Below are 22156 nucleotides of genomic sequence, written 5' to 3' on the forward strand. Positions count from 1 at the left end.
TGACCTTGGTGTAGTCTGGCCATATTCCTGAGATGAAAGCAGTTTTCATCAAAGAAACATGGAAGCCAAATGTTAAACCAGCATCCAACTGACACCTTAGGCTACTAGCTAGAAAGCAGCATAAGCGATCCAATGAAACAGAGGAGATGAGTGATTTCAGATTGTGTCTAGAGCCCATAAAAGGGTTAGCCAGGCAAATGTCCAGAGACTATGGGCTCAATTCTCCATTGCCTTGCACTTTCTGTAGCCATATACACCAGTGCAAAGACACTGTAACATGCTACCAAATCCAAAATTGTTCACCACTCCCAGGTAGAAGTGACAATACAAGGTGGAGGACAGTGGAGAAGCAAGCCTGTATTGCTGCAGCCAGTATTGATAATGCATTACATGTGGTCAGCCTGCATGCTTTTGCAAAGAGATAAGGTCTGATTCTCATTTACACTGCTCTGGCAATGTAAAGTGCTCTCAAATTGCATGTCAATAGGGTATAGGGGCCTTACTGTGAAATCAGGTCCGCTGACAAACGGGAAGGAGTTCAGTGAAAACCAGTTCAAGCAATTGATTGGCTGGAGGGATAAATTGATGAGGAAGATTAAAAGTTATGTATACATCCCTTGGCTCAGCAATGACCATGCAGTCCCATCTACCGAAACATGGAAGGAGAAAGCTTAAGGAGGGAGAGGAAGTATGTAGGGTGTTAAAAGGCTGTATTACGAGGAGTGATGGGATTACATTAAGCAAAGGAAGAATGTAATCTGAAAAGCATGAAATACTTCCAGGCATTGAGAATATTAGGCTGTGGAATAGTCTCCCAAGGGAAGCAATAGAAGCTGCAATGCCTGGAAACACTTAGAACTAGACTAGTCTAAGATACTAAAATATGTGGTTAGGGGATGGATGAGATGACCAAATTAGATGTTTCAAGAAGGAAAAAGATGCATATAATTCTGTGTCATTAAAAATCCCTTCACAGATACAGATGCCTGGTAACAGGAGAGAAAAAAGATCCTTCCAAAGGACTTTTAGGGTTTGCATCAAGTCCCAAGAGAACAAAATGACTGTGTTGCTACGGGCAGAATGATCATTCTGGACGAACAAGGAGGTTCATTTATATGTTGGGGCAGAAAGGGTGCAGTCTACATCTACTGTACTTTCTGCTCAGGTTCCATAAGGCTCCATGTCCTAAATTCCTTCTGACTGCATGTTTCTAACTCAGCTCCACAGGTAACTTTTCCCTACAGCTTTCAGAGCCTTGCTGAGTATTTCTAGCCCATTTCCCAATTTCTGTAAATCCCTGTGCATCTGCTACATTAGAAGAAACCCGCTGAAGATTCAGTGATCTGTAAGACAGAATAGAGAAGGTATGGCATGAAGTGGATGCTGCTTTTACCACTTCCTTGAAAACATGTGTTGTTTGATTTCCTAGAGATGTATCTTCCCAATCTGCTGTGTTGCTAGATCGCATAACAAGCTTTCTGTTGTCCTACAAGGATACTGATGTCGAACCCCTGCCTCTTAAAGCCTCTGCTGCTGGATTTAATTAATTTTTTTGTCACTGTGTTTTAGCACAGGCCAAAATAAAGAGTTAAAAAGGAAATATGAAACCTCACGTGACACCGCTCTTTGATATTACAGGGGAGCAGCAAGCTGCAGAATGTGAAGCATACAATCTGCTGAGTTCTTTGCCTTTTGACTCATGACAACATAAAAGAGGACAAGTCAGTGGAATCTGGGAGAGATTTTTTGATTTGAGATTCCACTGAAAATGTTGGTGCAAGCACTGGGTGACGTAAGACGTCCTCTGCCCCTATCTTTTTGCAACTGCTTATTCCTTCCACAGTGCAGTTGTGGAATTAATTAACTTTGACATCTGGTGTCCCAGTTATTACTCAAAACCAGATTGTACCAGATTCTGCTCTCACTTTCACCAGGTACATCGGAAATCAAATCAACCTAAATATTCCTCCGACCCACACTGGCAAGACAACTATGGAAACACTGAATCGTTGCTGGAACAAGTTAGAAATTAAAATGAGATCCAAACATAGTTGATTGTGAAACTAACCCACTAACTTTAATGTGGTTGTCATGACTAACTGAAAACCACCTCCCTCGTGATTCTACTTCCCTCCACAGAGCTTATCTGGTCCTAGTTTTTTAAACTAAAATGGCCTAAGAGAGGCTGTTATCTAACAGTGTTGAGATTTATGCATCTCCTGCTGTGAAGTCTGCATGAGGCATGTCCATACATATTATGGTGGAAGTCACGTGGGTTAAAGCCATATGGACAGTGATTTTTTTTCCTGAGAACTGTGCTATCTAAAGTCTACTCTGTAGCATGCAGAAAGCTGTTTACAGAACAGTTTTGTAACCACAAGGGGGTAATTGTGAGGGATGCTTGGAGGCCAACCAAACTCAGCATCCCATTGTGCTAGGCATTGTATGCACAGGTAGTAAGAGACAGGCCCTGGCCCAAAGAGTTACAGTCTAATAGGCAAGACAGACAAAGGGAGGTAGAGGGAAGTGTTATCCCTGTTGTACAGGTGGGGAACTAAGGCACAGACACACTAAATGACTTGCCCACAGTGACAGGAAGTCCATGGTAGACCCAGGCCTCTTTATCCAGACCTCTCAAATACCAATCCAATGTCTTAACCATAGGAGCCTCCTGATGTAATGTAGGACTGGAAGGGATCTTGTGGGCCAGTAAGTCTAGCCTCCTGCTAATACAGGCAGCCAAGCTGTATAATCCTGTCCTTAAACTGATCAGACTCCATTTTAAAACTAGCTAGCTTTTTTTGCCCCCACTACTCCTTTTGGAAGGCTGCTCCATGACTGATCCCTCATTAAAGCCTCTGACTTATCTGGATAGTTAGAGCATGAAGAAAAATACTCCTGCTCCTTTTCCTAGGCCTTGTGGGGACATCATTTTGCAAAAAGGAAACATGGAGAGAACAACTGTCAAGACACAGCTCTGACAGCCATGAAAGAACATTGAGCTCCATTTTCTCTATGAAACTTCTGAATGTCATTATTAGCAGTCTCTCAGTTAAAGAAGAAACTCCACCAAATCTCAGCTGGGAAAGGGCACTTGGTTACAAGGGGAGCATTTGGAAGGGCAAAGCCTTTGGGTCACAAAACATTCTGCAGTGCAATTTGTTTCATCATTCAAAGTGACATTTGTCTTGAATGACATTTTTTTGGTTTTTCATTTTGGCGAGAAAGCCTAAAAAAAAAAACCCAGTTCACTTTTGGTTAAAATCTAACTGATATTTTGGGGCTGAGGTGGAGGGGTCAGGCACTGAACTGAAAAAAAGCCAGTTATTCCCTCAGCTTTACTAACTAAAGTTGTATACAGAGGAAATGCCACCTCTCTGCTCCTACTTGATAATACAAGTCCCCCCTTGATAATACATCCTAGGGTCACATTTGCTCTCTTAGCTGAGCATCGCACTAGACGAGCATGTTCAGATGTTAGCTACCATTCCACTCAAAGGAGGGAGCGGAACAGAGGTTCCGGCAGCCTGGTGCTGTTGATGAAGAGCCATGCTGGGGAAGAGCCTTCTCATGTGTGGGTCTAGTCCCACCATCCTCAACTGTCTCCCTTTCCCTACCAGTGCAGTTCTTGGCAGGTTCACCTTCATTTAGCCCTTCACATAGGCGAGCCAATGGGAGCCTCTGCTTCCCCTTAGCAGAAAGAGTGAGGAAGAGATTTCTCTTCCAGTCTGCTCTGAGCATCATGCCCATGACTTTACCAGAGCAACAGCCCCCACTCCTGTCTTTGCAGAGGCTGGAAAAGGGAATACACAGTCTCACATGGAAGAGTGTTAAAGAGCCACCCATACAACTGGGGCTCAGTACACAGCTTCTAATCTGTACAGTTTTGAGGGGTGAACCCTCTCCTACTGTGTGCTATTAGTGACAGAGGCACAGGATTTTGGGTCATCTTAAATATTATTTATGGCAGAAGTGACCCTCTAATTTGAAAGAAAGCACCACAATAATCCACAAGAATAAAGACCCAACTGGGGAGCAGAAGCAAAAAAAGTCATTCATGTATTCGAAGAAAAAGGACACCAACACTTTCACCAGTGGCCATAAAGAGGCTAAGCATTCATCACATAAATACTATTTTAATTGTTCCTTTGCTGTCTCAGGCAGAGAGGAAGGATGGGAGCTAGCTGGGGATTCAGGAAACCCAGGTTCGTGTCCTGGCCTCACCACAGACTTCCTGTGTGACCTTGAGCAGGTCAGTCTCTCTTAGCCTCAGTGCCCCGTCTGTACAATGGGGATAATAGCACTGCCCTACTCACAAAGGAGTTGGGAGGACAAATTCTTTGAAGACTGTGAGGTGCTTAGATATTATGGTGATGGGGGTCATTAATGTTGCCGAATAGACGGATCGGCACAGGAACACTGTGCAACAACCCATGTGAGAGGAGGCGACTCCTGCTACCGTGACTAGGAAGGGAGGTGCCTACAGCACCTCTATTAATACCGGTAATATCTAGCTATTATACGGTACCTTTCATGAGCAGATCTGAAGCTCAGATTATAAAAAAAGTCAGAATCCCTGAGCTATTTAAAAAGAAATAAAAAGAAAAAAAGCTTTGTATCTGTAGCTACGTTGGCCACATGCCGAACAAGTAAACCCCTCTGTCTCAGTTTATACACGGACACCACTATTACACCCAGCATTCAGTTTTCTGCAAGCTAACCTGTGCAGGGTGTGATTTGCAAAGGTGCTCAGTTGACTTGAACTGAAGCAGACAGACCCAGGGTAAACACTTTGGAACCTTTCAGCTCTAGGTAAGAAGACAGGTCTCCCATCTCCTATCCAGAATTCCAACATTTCGTGTAGTAGCAACGCGTGTCCAGGGTAGGAAACATGATGTTCCCGCCTGGCCACCGCAGCCACTCACAGCTCCACAGAAATAGCAGAGTGCGACTGGTAGGTTCTAGTAAGATGCTCAGGCTGACCATGGCGGGTCTGCTCACAAAACGTGTGTGGATACCGCAATGGCAGCAGGATCATCCATGGAACCAGGCTCAGCCATCCACAGGTCTAATTTTTTAGGCTGGAACCAGACCCAAGTCCACCAAACCTGACCCAACCCCAGCCCTTTCCTCCCTGAACGAAAGCCAGGGCTGGCACCACTTCCTGCCCACGGGGCTGGCATGGCAGTGGGCGCATGCCCTGCTTCTAGCAGCCGCTGCCCCCTGCTGAGCTGCGTGTGGTGCTGAGCGAAAGGCTTCTTGGAACACTCATTCCACAACGCAGCAAGATGGCGGTGGTGGCCGACAGTAGTAGGACATGCAGACACTGCTCTACTGAACCCACAGGCAGGAGGAGGAGAACCGACCCCACCTGAACCCAAGAGGGTCCAATTTTCTTCCCACACGACTCATACCCAACAGCTGTAGTCAGATCCCAGGGCTCTCCAGCCATAATTATGTTCATTTTGGTATGACGAAGGTCTATGAAGTACCTAGCCCCCCCCTAGAGACTCAAGTCCTCAAAATATGGCCTAAACCCTCACATGGCTTCAGATCAACTTTAATAGCTCATAGGCCTCTTGCTGCCCCCGTCATATGACTGAATTGTTTAAAGAACAAATGTGAAGTGATTTAATTTAATTACATTTTTCCTCCAGGAACAGGACACCAAAGAACAAGAGTTGCAGCTATTTTCATCAAAGGACTGAAGCATTTTCATCGACTGCAAGAGAAAATCCTGTAAATTTTGATCAGGCTTTACTCAAACTGAGCTGCAGCATGATGTAACAGGTGTGGGGATGTGCAAGAAGGGAAAGAGGGATGGGGGCGGGGAAGGGGAGAGGAGGGACAGAGAAAGAAGAAATCATTATAATGAGAGAGTCCCAGAATAGTGAAGTAGCAAAAAAAAAAAAAGAGGAATTAAGAGCTAAACTCCCTCTCTCCGATCTGTTGTATGTTTGCTAAGACATTAAGTGGCACTCATACAGCTGTATCAACAGGAAGATGGATTCTGGAGTCAAACCACATTTTTAAAATTGCCCTTTTCTTTCCCCCCTTAAAAAAATTAACAATGGAAATTTAAAACACAGATATTCAACAGGAAACGCAACAGCAATACTGCTGTGCCGGAGCTGCCCTGAGGGGGTGGAGGCCAAGGTTGAGCGTTGTGGCTTTTGGACCGTACTCGCCAGCACTGGATTCTGTTTTCTAGATTTTAACTCAGAAAGAAATCTTTGTAACAGTCAGGCAATCCCACTATGGGCATTTACTGGCCTGGCGACTGGCTCAGAACTAGGAGAGGCAGGAGACCAGGACTTCTCCGTTGGCTCCCCATCAAATTGTGCGGGGAGCCATTTGAACATTTCCCATTTGCCAGGAAGGAGAAGGGAAAAGTTCTCTCGGATCCTTACAGAATGAATGCTGGTTCCATATGGTGCCATATGGAAGATTTGGATTAGTATCAGACATGCCAATTCGATGCCAGTAGTAGTGTTTGCAAGGCTCAGCATCATTGCCCAGAACAGACACATAATGAACAAGTAGGTTAAAACCAAGTGAGATGATATTTTGTCCTGTCCATACCAAAGAATAAACCTTCCATGATCCACTATGCTAGGCCTCTTAGAGTACATCTACACAACAGCTGATAGTGAGGCTCCCAGCACGGGTAGACAGATTCATGGGGCTTGAGTTAGTGCCCTAAAAATAGAAGTGTAGATGTTGTGGGTCTGGCAGCAGCTCAGGCTCTCAAGCCCACCCAACTCCCTGAGTCTCTGCCCAAGCCACAACATCCACACTGCTATTTTTAGCACACCAGCTCAAGCCCCACTAGCGAGAGCCTGTCTGCCCAGACTCAGAGATTGGATCCCAGCTGCAGTGCAGACATACCCTTAGTGCATCACTGCTCCCCAGCTCTACTAATGATGACAGCTTCAATGGCCCATTTGTCCATTTCTTCCATAGCCACCTCTGGACCTTTCCCCCAAAGCGTGGCATGCCATTATTGAAGGGACCTGCCAAGACACGACCTTTCACTCATTAAGATCCACTTCCCCCCATAACTCCTGCAATACGCAAGTCAAACAAGAATTTTATTCAGAATAAAAATGACCTACCTACCCACCCACCCACCTACACCCTTTGCCGAGTCCCCTTATAATCTCAGGACTGAGATTTCTGTTCCTCCCTGCCCACCTCCATCCAACGTTTTGTTATGATAGTTACTCCTTGCACTAAGCTTCCATTAACTACCCAAAAAGATGGTCTAAATTCAGTTTATCCTTATTAGTAATTAACCAGCTTCTAGGGTACAAAAGTCTTTTTCTGCTTTTCTACTGGAAATTACTTGTTGGTCCAATAATAGGCAATGTTCTTTGTATACTTGTAAGGAGGGTAATTATTCACTGTTCCTTTAAAACCTATACATCTGTGGAAAATTTTAGTGAAAGGCAAGAGGTGCACTTGGCTGTTGTTGGATTTATCATGAAGGCAGTATCGAATATGCATTCGCTCACTCAATTGCATGGCACTTTGAATCTATTTCCCACCTAGCCTCTCCAGGAGAAGAAATGTTTTTACAATGGGATCAATATTACAGTGAGATGAATCTTAACACGTTAAAATATATTACTGTGCCTCTCTCTCTTTTGTTCACGGTTCATGATTTCAAAGCAGTTACAAATCAAGGGGAGTTCTGAGCTTGACTTCAAGGGGAGCAGGATCACACCCCACATTAGCAAAGTGCACAGCCACTGTGCATAAGAACAGAAAACAACAGCTCTTGGTATCTGAATGAGGAGAGACAGGGAGTCAGCTCTCCTGGACCCTATTCCCACTCTGTAGTGTGTCCTTGGACAAAGCAAGCTCTCCTTGCCTCAGTTTATGCATCTTTAAGAGAGATTTCGGGCCATACCCGGTGTGCCTTACACAGGCAAGTAGTAGTGTTGCCAATTTTGGTTGGACGTATTCCTGGAGGTTTCATCCCATGACAATCTTTAATTCCTGGAGATGCCAGGACAATCCTGGAGGCTTGGCAACCCTGGCAGGTAACCTCACTGAATCTAATTCACTGAGTAAAACAAGCAGGATTTGGCCCCTAATAAAACCTAATTCTACGTTTGCCATGAAGCTTAAGCAATGTTTGTTAAGCTCCTGTGTAAGTACAGATTATTACCCTGCTAGCAAAGAGCAGACACGCTCTCCCAGGAAGCACTTGTGGCATTTAAAGGTCTGGGCTCCCCTATCACTTCTGGGACAGAAGCGTCATCTCCAAGTCTAGGCCATTCATACAGCTCTCGCAAAACGCCCAGTGGAAGTGTTAAAACGATACTGTTCCCCCTGCATCTTAGAACTGGAGAGACAAGGCTTTAGAGTAAGCACCATTGTGGGGCAACAATCATCAGTTTGGTGGTTGCAGACAGCATGGATTTGTGTAATAAATTTAAAAAAAAAAGGTAGGTGAAGAATCAATGGGGGAGACAGAACAGACTGTTCCTGAATAGCTGGCCCAGAAACAGCAAAGGAACAAACTCAGACACTGGGAAGGAGGGGACTAAGAAGAGGCCACGTTAGGCTGTCAAACCATCCTTCACTTTCAAATCCAAAGGCTCAGGACAAATGCTATTCCAGAGCTGTTTTGAACTTGGATCTTATTTCTGTGTGCAACAGAGAAACCAAATATTTATTTTATATATATATATAAACCATCCAAACAAATGAAAGTTGACACACTGGGAAAAATATAACTGTAGATTCGCCTTTGGCTTGTATGTGGCTTTTGGGACAAAACAGTTGCTTTCTGATGAAATAAAATGGAAACTAGAATACCACCTGGAATAAATTCACAAAAAAGGAGCAAAGTTGGAAAGTTACAAACAGCACTGGAGACCCCCTCCCACTTCCAGTGAAGTCAGTGGAAACAGAACTGAAATGTGGCATTTAACTAAAATGATGCTAGATATCAGACTGCCTGAAATAAAAGGTGATAACACCAAAATGAAGTTCAAGCTAGACAAAGAGGATATCTGCCTTTCAGAGAGGCCTGTGCATGGATTATCTGAAAGGGTGACTAACGTACATCAAAATGCTTCACATTTTATTAGTGCCTTGTCACTGGAGGAATTCAAATCAGTTCATAAACATTTTCCAGGCATGTCACTCTTAACTTTGAGGGAAGAAGTATTAAATACCCCTATTTTATCGGGGGGAAACTGAGGCACGGAGAGGTGAAATCAGACAAGATGTCTGTGGCAGAACCTAGATTTCTCACTCTCATGCCTTACCCACAATACCAGCCTTCCTCCCACACATATTTAACAAACTAAGTTGTTGAGTTCTACAAGTTGCAGAAAATAGATCCACTCAGTTGAGCCTCACAAATTTTGTGTAGAACAATGAGGAAATTGCTTTATTTTTGCATCTTGTAAACAAATGGCATAGGAGGGTCTGAATGATGAAGGGATTAGAGCCATTCAGCACCACAACACTGGTTCAAATCCAACACAAACTGGCAACAACAAAAAAGTTTACACCCTGATGGCTGTGCGAAATGGGAGGAGAGGGGGGGTGCTTAGTCCATTGCCTGTTAGACATGCATCCACCACAATCTGCACAGGTCAGTAATGGCAGAAGGGGCCCTGGGTTAAATGGACCTGGAGATTAATTCCCCTCCCAGCACAAGAGATACTCTGATGCCATGGTGACAAGCATGGCATAAAAACCAAGGGCCAGGTCCTCAGGGGAGTTCCAACAAGTTGTGCCAATTTATAGCAGCTGAGGACCTGGCCTCCAGAGTAAGTGGTCCCTCCAGGTCAGAACTGAAGCACACTGGTGGATCACATGGATCAGTTGTGCTATGAACAGAGGTCTTCAGACTGTTAAACTGGGACATCTAAAAAGCACTACATTCACAATTGCTATCATTTCTCACTGCCCTATATAGCCACGTTCCAAGTGAATGGAAGTATCTCAGTATTTAAATGGTTAATGTACTCACAAACTTTCCCAAGGGACAGACAAGCACAGCTGGCCACTTGTGTTTTTGTCCTAGCCTCGTAAAGAAAACTTCAATCACACGAGCACTGAGACTTTTCTTTTTTAACATAGAATTTTATTGTAAAATTGGCTATTGCTGGCTGCCAGTAGCTCACAGCATTTCATGTTGCAGTCACAATTATAAACAGAGAGCCTATGCATCGACACCTTTGGTTGTACCAGTAAGTCTGTTTCTTAATTGCACAACACCTAAACACAAGGGGGCAGTATTGAGGTAGGAATGACAGAATGCTGAATGCCGTGTTAGTCTGTATCAGCATAAACAAGGAGCAGTGCTTGTGGCACCTGAGAGACTAACATGTTTCTTCCCAGCTAATAGTTTACAGCCTAAGGTGGGAGTAGTCAATTATTTTTTTGTCAAAGTCCAAATTTCTTGGTCAAGGTATAAGCAAGATCCAGATTTCAGATTAAAATATTTAAAAAAGAATAACAATAAAGATAATGACAGGTTTCAGAGTAACAGCCGTGTTAGTCTGTATTCGCAAAAAGAAAAGGAGTACTTGTGGCACCTTAGAGACTAACCAATTTATTAGAGCATGAGCTTTCGTGAGCTACAGCTCACTTCATCGGATGCATACCGTGGAAACTGCAGCAGACTTTATATATACACAGAGAATATGAAACAATACCTCCTCCCACCCCACTGTCCTGCTGGTAATAGCTTATCTAAAGTGATCATCAGGTTGGGCCATCTCCAGCACAAATCCAGGTTTTCTCACCCTCCACCCCCCCACACAAATTCATAGATAGATAGATAGGTGATAGATAGGATAGATCACCAGCAGGAGAGTGAATTTGTGTGGGGGGGTGGAGGGTGAGAAAACCTGGATTTGTGCTGGAAATGGCCCAACCTGATGATCACTTTAGATAAGCTATTACCAGCAGGACAGTGGGGTGGGAGGAGGTATTGTTTCATATTCTCTGTGTATATATAAAGTCTGCTGCAGTTTCCACGGTATGCATCCGATGAAGTGAGCTGTAGCTCACGAAAGCTTATGCTCAGATAAATTGGTTAGTCTCTAAGGTGCCACAAGTACTCCTTTTCTTTTTGCGAATAAAGATAATAATAAGTAAATAAAAAGATTCTGGGGTCCGTTCAAAAGTGTCTGGTGGTCCAGATTTGGCCTGTGGTCCACCTATTTACTACCCCTAGACTAAGGCCTGGGCTACACTTAAAAATTGTACAAGTATAACCATGTTGGTTAGGAGTGTGATCAGCTATTGCAGTATTTATACCAACAACCCCTAATGAGGATGTGGTTATGCCTGTATATCTTATTGCTCTTTCCATATGGGAATAAGATACACCAACATAAACACCTTTCAACTGGTATAACTGAGTCCATGGTGTAGGTGAGGGATTGTATTGCTTTAACTATACCTGGAGAGATAAAGTGGTACAACTTTCTAGCACAGACAAGGTTCTAGATTAAAAACAAGAGAGGTTTTGGCTGTGCAGCCTGCATGTTCCTTTCATTCATCTAATTAGCTGCTGCAGCTTCACTCCCTTAATCAAGAACACAGAGCGTTGCATGTCAGGATGGCATCACTGAAAGGATTTTGATCTACCTCAACACACACACAACCAAAAATAAGTCATGAATAGTGACATTGTTGAAAAGCTATTGGCTCTATTTTAGGTTTACATAAGCGGCCTTTTAAATATATATCTGCTCATTAAGCATCTCATCTGTGAGAAGCAGAAGATTTCATAGCTGAATCTGAAAGCAGATGTGTATCACATACACATTACAAACTCGGACGTCAGCCTAAGTTCAGTGAAGTCCTCGAACTTAGAGATGGCCAAGAATTCAACAGCCTGATGGTGCACCTTGGAACTTCCCTTCTCAGGGAATCCCCAGGGTAGAAGGGGCACTGCTGAAAGAATTAACTACAGACTCTGGGTTATGTTTCAGTTGGGTGAGGCACGGAGAGACATGCACCCCTTCATCTCCTGCACACCAGTTTCTCATGCCCCCAGATCCACAGAGAGGCTTCCCTTATAGAAAAGCCCTGTAGAATTTAATAGGGATTAAACATACCGGGTATTACTCTAAAAGCCAATGACAGGGGTGCTGGAACAATTTGTGTAGTGGGGCTGCTGAGAGCCACTGAACCAAACTGTAAACCCTATGATGGAAACCACTTCAAGGCAGGGGGTGCTGCCACACCCCCAGCATCCCTAGTTCCAGAACCTCTGGTATGATCTGGCCTTGGGTGACTATCCAAATCCTCAGTAACAAGCTAGTCAATTTCCAGGAGGTTTGCTGGCGAAGCCTATATCTCATTTGTTAATGGCCAGCTCTGATTAATGGAATAGGGATATTCTCCAAGCTGATTTTCCACCACTTAACTCATCATAGTGGAACCCAAAAGGTTTATAGTGTAATACATTTGAGGACTCTAGGCATTGTAGCACTGGCTACAAGTTTTGTGCTATACTCCTTCCTTGCAGCCGCTAAAATTCCACAGCTGTTACTCTGTCAAACCTGGACCTCTTTTTCCCCCCACAGCCAGCCAAGCACATGTACCTGCTTTCTTGAACAGCATTTATTTTTTCCCATATGAATTTGGATTTCTCTGCCTGCTCATCAAACCGGAAATTCAGCCTAGCACGTGCAGAAAACGCCTTAGTGTGGTAGCAGAATCTGCTTTTGCCAATTACAATACAAACTCAAGATAACAATTAATTAGTTCTGATTTACAGCCAGCAGGATCTTGGAAGATTTAAAAACCCTCTGGCAGTACAGACAGGCATTTGCCATCTCACTTAAAATAACCAGCTAATATTCTAATATATTTGTGGCAACCTAGTATATCATGGTTGTCAAGATGCTGAATACAAAGACCTCTTGGAACATTACAGTGACATTGATATTAGAATTCTGATTCTCCTGCTATAACTGTAGACTCCTCTTCCATTTAAAGTGAAGGAAACTCTCTCCCCGCAGTTAGCTGTATAAGGCCATGGCATACAGTTCTGATTTGAGACAGTGGTACACAACACTAGCCAGCTGGCTACAACATAATTTTCGTGTAAAGCAAATAGGAATTTTGTTCTATTAGTTCCATGTGAAAGGTATCGTATTTTCCCTGGAATCATCTAGGCCTAGAGCTGGGCAAATGTTTTCAGATTTTGAAGAAATGTTCATCAGTCCCCTCCCCCTAGCCCAACCTAGGCTTTTACTCAAAAAGAAGTTTCAGTGTGGAAACATGAAATAAACAGGAGCATTTGTAATCTAAGAAAGTGTACAGTACATAAAGGAATCAAGACTTTAAGCAAAGCAGAAAATAGCGTTGGATTTGGTGGTGCAATTCCTAGAGAGGGGGAAAAGGGCTGTCTCTCACACACAGCTCATTTAAAAGTTGCTTTCTTTTAGTCTAGCTCATCCCTCTCTGAGTTATTCAGCGCAGTTTGTGTCAAAATTGTTTAGTCTACTTAGATTGTAACAGTCCTGGTAGCAAGGAACATATTTTCTGAGGGGTTTTCTACAGATCTAAGCACAATGTTGCTCAACTAAGTAATGTATTAAATTCAGTAACTACTGTAGGCAGTAGTCTTGTACATCTAACTCTAACTGAATACCTGGGTAAATTTGGTTAGATCATTATATATTTGGGTGTGTGGGGAATAAAGTCAATACTTCATGTCCAGTCTGGTTTCTTAGTCTGGGATGAATGGCTCATAAACCGAGAAAATAAAGACACACCCCACCTAAAATATTTGTGATCATTCAGTGACCAGCAGGAGCAGACCTTTGCCATGCATATGAGCCATTCACAGCATTCCAAGTGCTGTAAACTTTGTCCACTTGAATATAAATGGCGCTGGATTACTCTGCCATACATCCCCATCACTGAATATGTGTAAGTCATTTTCTCTTATGACTTTTCCAAAACAATAAGCTCTTAGATTCCAAACCAGGCGGACGGACCCCTGTGCCTGCACAGAGCTTGGTGCAGAAGGCGAGACTTCCTGTGCTGAGCTGACTCAGTCCCTGATGCGCTCAAGATCTTTCAGAGTTTCTTTGCACAAACCCCTAAAGTCTTTCTTTGGCCTTGCCACAAGACATCCCACAGGACATGAACCATAGGATTCCTTGCCCACTCGTCTCCCATCTTCATTCTCCTTCTAGGCTAAGTATAATGACAGACCCAGACTAATAGAAGAGACGCTGTCTTGTAGACTAACCCGGGGAGCTATTGAGAGAGGGCAAACCAATGTATAGATGACCGCACAGGGCTGGAATGTGCTCGCAACCTGAGTATTAGAAATTCGTTATTCGGGTTTTGTTGCAAAACATATCCTTAATGTCACTTTTCTCCTGCAGCTGTTTCAGCCTGAGCACTCCCCTCCCCTTTCTACTCATACGGACAGTTAACGCACACAAGCCTTCTCTCCCTCCCCCACATCTGGGACAGAAGTGAGGCTCAGAACTAGTAACAGGCCAATATAGGTCTATTAAAAATAATACAGGGCACAAGAGGTTCAGAGATCCCTGGAAACACTGCCCTCACATCAGGAATAAGCAGCACCTCACACATCTAAGAAGGAGACCCCTAGGGCTTCTGGATAGAAGCAGTAGAAGGAGAAGGCAGCAATGGGGAGAAGGCTTTTCAACAGCTTTGGGGCAAGGAGGGTAGGTAAGAATCAGGACTTCCAACCCAGAACTAGCAAGGAGATCAATTACCTTTGGGTATTGCAACATAAATCCCACCCTAGAAGGGTATCCTTATCAATCAACCCATGTTGGGCTACTCCTGATTCGGAACCTCCGTTTTTGCTTTTAAATTAAACACCCAGAAAGTGGGGATCAGGGAGCCAGCCATACCCTAAGGAAGCAGGGAGTGTGTCTCAGGAGACTTGTATTCTATTCCAAGCCCCATCACTGCCTCATTGTGTGATCTGGGGCAAGTCACTTACAGACACCTTTTTTTTAAGAGCCCTGATTTTGAGCGTCCAGCACGAGTTACCCGATTCTCAGAAGGGCTGAACATCCCTTGTCTTTAACTGAAGTTGTGACTGCTCAGTTTTACTGGAAAAAAAATTCAGATACAGGGGACAGATTTTCAAGTGCTCAATACCAATTTTTGCAAAGAAGTGCAGCTCCCCTTCAGGTGTCTAAAGCTACGTCTACACTACAGACCGTACAGCAGCACAGCTGCGCCGCTGTAAGGTCTCCCGTGTAGCTGCTCTACACCTGCCGGCATAATTAAACCACCCTCAATGAGCGGGGATAGCTATGTGGACGGGAGAACGTCTCCCGCTGACGTAGCACTTTTGTCATGAAACTTATGTCAGTCGCGGGAGGGGGAGATGCGTGTTTTTCATACCCCGACTGACAAAAGCGTTACCAACAAAAGTGCTAGGGTAGACAAAGCCTAAGCAAGAGACGGGCAGACAAGTGGGCTCAGGACCCAGCAGTTCCCATTGTGATACATAGAGCCAGATTCTTCAATAAGGTCAGCACTCAAAATGCTGAGGGGTGTTTTTGTTTTTTGCTATTTTTTTTTTTAAATCTGAGCCAGTGTTTATTAAAAAAAAAAAAAAAATCAGACCCCAGCTGTGTGGTCCGGACCCTTTTGAAAACTCTGTCCCAGGTTGCCCACTTCGGGTTCCCAAAAATGGAGACTCCCAAAACCACGATGTCATTGAGATCTTTCCATGAACATGCTATGTAAGTGAAAGCAGGCTTATTAAAACCAATCACTCTTAGCACGTTTCCTCAGAGAATCTCAAGACCCCTGGAAGGAGTTCCCCAAAGAGGCACAGGTAGTCAGAGGCAAAGCTGGAAAGAGAACCCAGGAGTCCTGGCTCCCAGGCCTACCCTGCACTCTTTGCAGAAATCCAGCTGCTACAGAATGAAGCTGAAGGCAATCGGCACAATCCCTAGTTTAGGGATGGAAGACAGACGTTATGAAAAGTACAAAGAAGCCCTACTACTTCTGAAGTCAATGAGGGTTTTGTGAATGGTTTCAGTAGGAACAGGACTGAGTCCTAAATGAACTTCAAGGAACCATCTTAACCTTCAGGCAGTGACATGTCCCGGACTTTGCATTTGAAAGGGCAATTATTTGCTTGTGCATGCGTGTGGGCAAAAGGGGAGTTTCTAAGGCTATGACTACGCTCGAGAGCTTACAGTGGTGCGGCTACTCTAAATGTAGCTGCTCTAAGCTGACGGCTCCCATTGGCCTAACTTCTGCAGCCCCTGAGAATGTCAGTAGCTATGTCGGCGGGAGAAGTTCTCTCACTGACATAGCGCTGTCCACACTGGCTCTTATGTCGATGTAACTTCCATCGCTCATTGGGGTGGGATTTATTCACCCCCTGAGTGACAAATTATGCTAACATAGGCTGTAGTGTAGACACAGCCTAAATCAAAAGCTTTTTAATCCAAAGCAATAAACACGGTGCATTTAGCAGGTGCACTTTAGCGGAGCCATTTACCAGGTTTCCACTACAGCATATACATTTTCAAGGTAGCCGAATAAATTAAACCTGATTCTCGGCTGGTGTGACTCAGTGTAGCTCCCAATGGCACTTTGTCAATTCATAGAATCATAGAATATCAGGGTTGGAAGGGACCTCAGGAGGTCGTCTAGTCCAACCCCCTGCTCAAAGCAGGACCAATCCCCAACTAAATCATCCCAGCCAGGGCTCTGTCAAGCCTGACCTTAAAAACCTCTAAGGAAGGAGATTCCACCACCTCCCTAGGTAACGCATTCCAGTGTTTCACCACCCTCCTAGTGAAAAAGTTTTTCCTAATATCCAACCTAAACCTCCCCCACTGCAACTTGAGACCGTTACTCCTTGTCCTGTCCTCTTCTACCACTGAGAATAGTCTAGAACCATCCTCTTTGGAACTACCTCTCAGGTAGTTGAAAGCAGCTATCAAATCCCCCCTCATTCTTCTCTTCGGCAGACTAAACAATCCCAGTTCCCTCAGCCTCTCCTCATAAGTCATGTGTTCCAGACCCCTAATCATTTTTGTTGCCCTTCGCTGGACTCTCTCCAATTTATCCACATCCTTCTTGTAGTAACTGATACCAGCTGAGGATAAGACCCGTTGTCAAGAATGGAAGCATGACTGCTGTATGTACGGGGGGAGCAAGTCACTACTGAAGTATTATTATTTGCATTGCAGCGATGCCTAGCAGACCATTGTGCTAGGTGCTGTACAAACACAGAACAAAAGGATGGCCCCCGACAGAATAGCAGTGGCAGTGGAGATGCTCTGGGGTGAACGTGACAAGTCAAGCTCTTCTCACTTTGAACACACACTGCACGAAATTATCCATGTCCCAGGCTGTAAGCTCCAAATACAAAATTGATGACCAAACCTGAGTTTACCTCCTTCTAACATCTATGTATTGCCAGGTCCCTGGAACTCATGAAATGATTAAACACCAGACAAGCTGCCAGTGAAAAAAATAAAATCAAATCCAGGCTGTTTTTTTGGTTCAAGATTGATCAAAATGTGGGTTTTTTTTGGAGAAGGAGTCCAAGAAATCACAATCAGTTTTTCCTGCCATCAGTTCCAAATATTTTACAAATGAAAACTTCTTGGACCCAAACCCATGGCGGTAAATCCGAAAAAAAGGAGAAGGCAAAGCTACACATTACTATTCTCAAAGCATCCTACCCATAGGTCTAGGGCAGCCCATAGCTCAGATCAGTGGCAATGATTATGAAGATCTAGGGATGTAAAGGGAGGTTGGCACATACACCCCTGCTCCCCACAAACAAAAACCACAAAGTTAGTGTTTGGTTGGTGCTCTTTCTGCTGTTCACACCAGATATAAGTGATGATGTCCCCAAATAAACTATTATCTTTCCTGCTGCTTGCATAAGTGCCTGCTTATTTAGGGGGGCAATAGCACCATTTACTCTTTGCCCGTGGGACCTGTTTACCAATGTGATTTGAGGAAAAAAAATCTCAAGCACACCCCCTCCCTCCTTACATGGTGGTGATATCCACACAACCAACTGCATGGATCACACACCATTGCACTCCGACTGCTAACCGTCTCCAACAAGACCACTTCTAACATTCCAAACCTCTGAGCAACCTCAAAGAGTTTCCTATCCCCCCCTCCCCTTAAATTTTGATTGCTTTATTTCTCCTTATGAGTGGAATTTCCCCCTCCACAAAATCATCCTGCTCTGAGGCCCAAGACAGGAAATATTCAGTCCTGTGGAAATGACAAGATTCAAATCTCATGACCCATCAGGGCTAGAATCAGAAGAAAGGGAAGATTCTTGGTCTCCCAGTAAGAAGCACAGCACTTGCGGGTCATGTTATCAAACTCCCAAGTCCTGCCATTATAAGTCCCACTTTCAAAAGTGACAGACACTTTGAAGAATCAGTTTTGTTGCAAGTCAATGGGAGTTGGGAGGCTAAGTAGCTAAGGTGCTTTTAAAAGTTTTACCCTATGTCTAGAACAATCTATTTTAGGAAATATTTAGAAGTTTTATAGGCAGTAGAGTGTTGTAGTTTTTTTCTCTCTCTCCCTGTACAATTGCACTCCTAGTACTAGGAGAGGTTGGTCTTAGAAGTGGAAGGGGAAAAGATAATCCCAATAAAATGTGTAAGAACTCACTAAAACGTTAATAAGATGGAGCAGAATGTGACACATTTACAGAATACATCCACTGTGCTTTACTGCAACCCCACATCCTCATGTGCTCTCTCATATGCTGACATACCAGCCTTGGTGTCCCACTATGCTCCCGGCATTTTACCACGCTACTCCCTACCCAGGGAATATCTTCCCTGCCACAGTCTGCCAAACCCCCTTCCTTTTTCATTCAAGACGCCCTCTGTAGAGGAGGCCCACGAGAAGCAAATTCATTATGAAAGAAGTAGTTATTAAAAGGAAGTCTTCCCCACCTCTGGATTTCCACATACAGCCTGTCTTTGATGGGTCTGCCTTTTAGGGCCTGATCCTGCAATCTGATCCACACAATCAGACCCACCTAGAGCCCCAAAGATTTCAGTGGGACTCCCCACAGGCACAGGGGTCCAGCTGCCTGGATCTGATTGAAGGATCAGGACCTTGAACTGGAAGGTCTCCTGGCCAGGGACTGGCTTTACTTTTGTGGGCTAATCAAACGCAAACACATTGCCAGAAGTAAACAAATAACATTTACACATTCACCACCAGCCTGCCCCCCAGACTCATGTTGTGTCTGGTTTTTAAATACAGAGCCTTTCAACATCAAGAAAGTGGATTACAACAGGTATAAAACCTATAGTCTTCACCCACACCTACCATGAGAACGGAGAGGGGAAATATGCACTCATGCTATGTTACTTGCTCATCAAAACAAGTTACTTGCCTTAGATGAACAGGCAAGCAGAATTTTTTTCCTAGGGTGGACCTTATATCTGTCTATCTATTGATTTATATCATGCTTATCACCTTGGTATCTGGTCTCACACAGGCACATTAGATACACTAGATGAGTGATACTCAGACCTCAGTGGTTCAGGAGCCAAATTAGCAATCAATATTACCCCAAAGAGCCAGATCTGGAGAGATCAGAGCCAGAAATACACAGAGAGTTTGATCGAGGCCAACTCCCTGCACAGCTGTCCCGCTCCCTCAATCATTGGCCATCTCTCTGGTTGCCAGCCAGGTGGCTTCTGCATGATGCACAGGCCAGACCCTGTGCCTTTAACCATTTTACACTGCTCTGCAAACTCGTTTGATCTCAGCTAGCTGCTTTCCTCTCCTCCCCACACCCCTCCAGCAGGGCTTGCAGTCTGGGCCTGCCCCCCCTTGATCAGTATCTCTTCTGCTCTCTTGTGTACTGGGAGCTGCTGCCACGTGTGGTGTGTTCTGACCTGTTGATTCACTCAGCAGGCTGTTCCTCCCCACCCCCTTAAACGTTGCTGCTGGACCTTTCCTAAGATACACATCGTTTGTTCTTGATTCCCTCAGACTCTTTCTTAGTTCCCAAGTGGCTTCTAATCCAATTCCCACAATGATGTTCCACTGACACATTTAAGCTGTCAAACAGGAATTTATTCACTCTGTGCAAAAGGATTGAACAACTTGCAATTGTTGCTGCTTTTCTGTCCTCAAAAACTGGTCCCAATTTTGAGGTGGTGAAAGATTAGGGTCAGAGGGGCAGCTCTGTTCTTCTCTAGATATGTCCCCTCCTGCCTCATCTCATCTTTACCCTTGACACTCTCAGATCTGATCTACCCAATCCTTATCAGGCGGCTCTTGCATTTTCCGGCATGCACCAATTTATGAACACTAAAATCCTACCAATAATAGTTTGCAGAAAACATTTCTCTCCTCCACTTTGCCAACTCACCTGCAAAATGCTGCTTGTTGCTAGAAGCCAGGGCAGAAGCCACCTCATCACTGGAAGCCAGGATTAAATACATTGATTGAACCCAGATTTAGAGCCGTTTTGTACAAAAACACCACTGGAAATGCAGAGCAATCCTCAACTGGCAGCCTAGCGAGTCAGGCAGATCTGCATTTTTCTCCTGGCTCTTCGGGGATTTTATTAAAGACAGATCTGACGTCAGGGCAAAGGACAAACCCTGCATTTTTCCTCTGAAGAAACTTTCCCTGCCTTCACGTCTTCTTCTTCTTTTTTTTTTTTTTTTTTTTTTTGTCCCCACCTCCTGCATTTCACTATATTGCCTTTAGCCAGAGGAGTCTTAAAGGGAAAGTTACAATGCAGTGGTGCATCAACCTATAATTTTAACAGGGGGTTTAAATACTCAGAGTTTACCCATCATTATGTTTATGGCTGTCCCAGGCTTGCAGACTAGGTGGCATGGACATAAGCATCTGCAATAGTCTCACTGATTGCCGTAAATTACCCCCCACCCCCAACTGAAAATGGTCTTTTAAAAATTCTGGTAATTTTTTTATTTGCGAGACAGGGAGAAGGTCTGGTCTTCCATCCTGCAGACACACATGGGAGGAGACCTGCCAAGTCCAATGGAACTATTGGCTGCATAGTTACCCACATGTGAATACACAGGGAGGGTCAAAGTCTGATCCTCCACATGGCTATATGCTGGTGTCACTTCATTGATTTCAAGTAGAGATCTGGGCCCTGTTTTATACCTGTCATTTCATTGCTCTGCTGTTTCAGTTCAGTGAGATTTTTATCAGCATGACGAGCTGTACTAGGGGTTGCCAAAGTATCCATGAGACAGGCAGGCCTTTGGGATCTCTGTTAGGTACAAACCTCCCCAGGTAGGACTGACCACCCTGCCTGGGATTCGGTCCCCTGGGTCCATTTGTTGTTACTGTCTGCTCCTTGTCTGGTGGCTCCCTAGTGTGATGCCATCCCTGTCGTCTTGCTCTTTTCCTCCGGGCAGAAGTGTCATTTCAGAAAAGTTCAGGGGTGGGGAGGCAAAGTTGTGTCAGCATCCCTAGTTCCCTCTCCCCACAATGGCCATTACTGCTCAGGAGATGAGCAGGCTGGTCCCATCCCAGAGAGGGGCAGGGAGGTGGTGGGCAAGACCAGAGGAAGGATAGCTTAGTGGGTTGAGCATTGGTCTGCTAAACCCAGGGTTTTGAGTTCAATCCTTGAGGGGGCCATTCTGTGTGACAGTTGTTTTTGGGGGAGGGATAGCTCAGTGGTTTGAGCATTGGCCTGCTAAACCGAGGGTTGTGAGTTCAATCCTTGAGGGGGCCATTTAGGGAGCTGGGGCAAAAATTGGGGACTGGCCCTGCTTTGAGCAGGGGGTTGGACTAGATGATCTCCTGAGGTCCCTTCCAACCCTGATATTCTATGATTATTTCTAAGTCCTGTCATGAGGAGTAGGGGGCATGGTGGGCCAGGGTGGTTGTCCCAACAATGGCAGGCCATGGCTGCTTCCTGCCAGGTTGGTGGGAGTTGAAGGTGGGGCTGACAATGCAATGATTAGGAGGCATGGCCCACCCCACAGCAGCCTCGGCAGGACCAGAAAAGACACTACAGCACCAGCTGGTGAGGAGCCAGGAAAAGCCTTGGCAGGGGGTTGGGGGGGGGCAATGATGCCCCTGCACCAAGGTCAGGCACAATATTCCCTCACGCCTCTAAATTTGTGCCTGTGTGAATTCAGACTCTGTCTCTTCCTTAAAG

At 44.7% G+C, this 22156-nt stretch overlaps 1 protein-coding gene across 1 annotated transcript in view; it reads right to left on the reverse strand.

Moving 5' to 3' along the window:
* The window catches only part of CCN4 (cellular communication network factor 4), a 55186-nt gene extending 34606 nt beyond the window's left edge, over positions 1-20580 (reverse strand). Inside the window, exon 1 of the mRNA XM_084619109.1 lies at positions 20381-20580. Within this exon, the coding sequence (XP_084475235.1) occupies positions 20381-20428 (48 nt within the window). The 5' untranslated portion in view covers positions 20429-20580. The remainder of the gene's footprint in view (positions 1-20380) is intronic.
* Between the last annotated feature and the right edge of the window lie 1576 nt (positions 20581-22156).

This window comes from Lepidochelys olivacea, assembly GCF_965140295.1.
Source record: "Lepidochelys olivacea isolate rLepOli2 genome assembly, chromosome: 2".
Lineage (NCBI taxonomy): Eukaryota > Metazoa > Chordata > Testudines > Cheloniidae > Lepidochelys > Lepidochelys olivacea.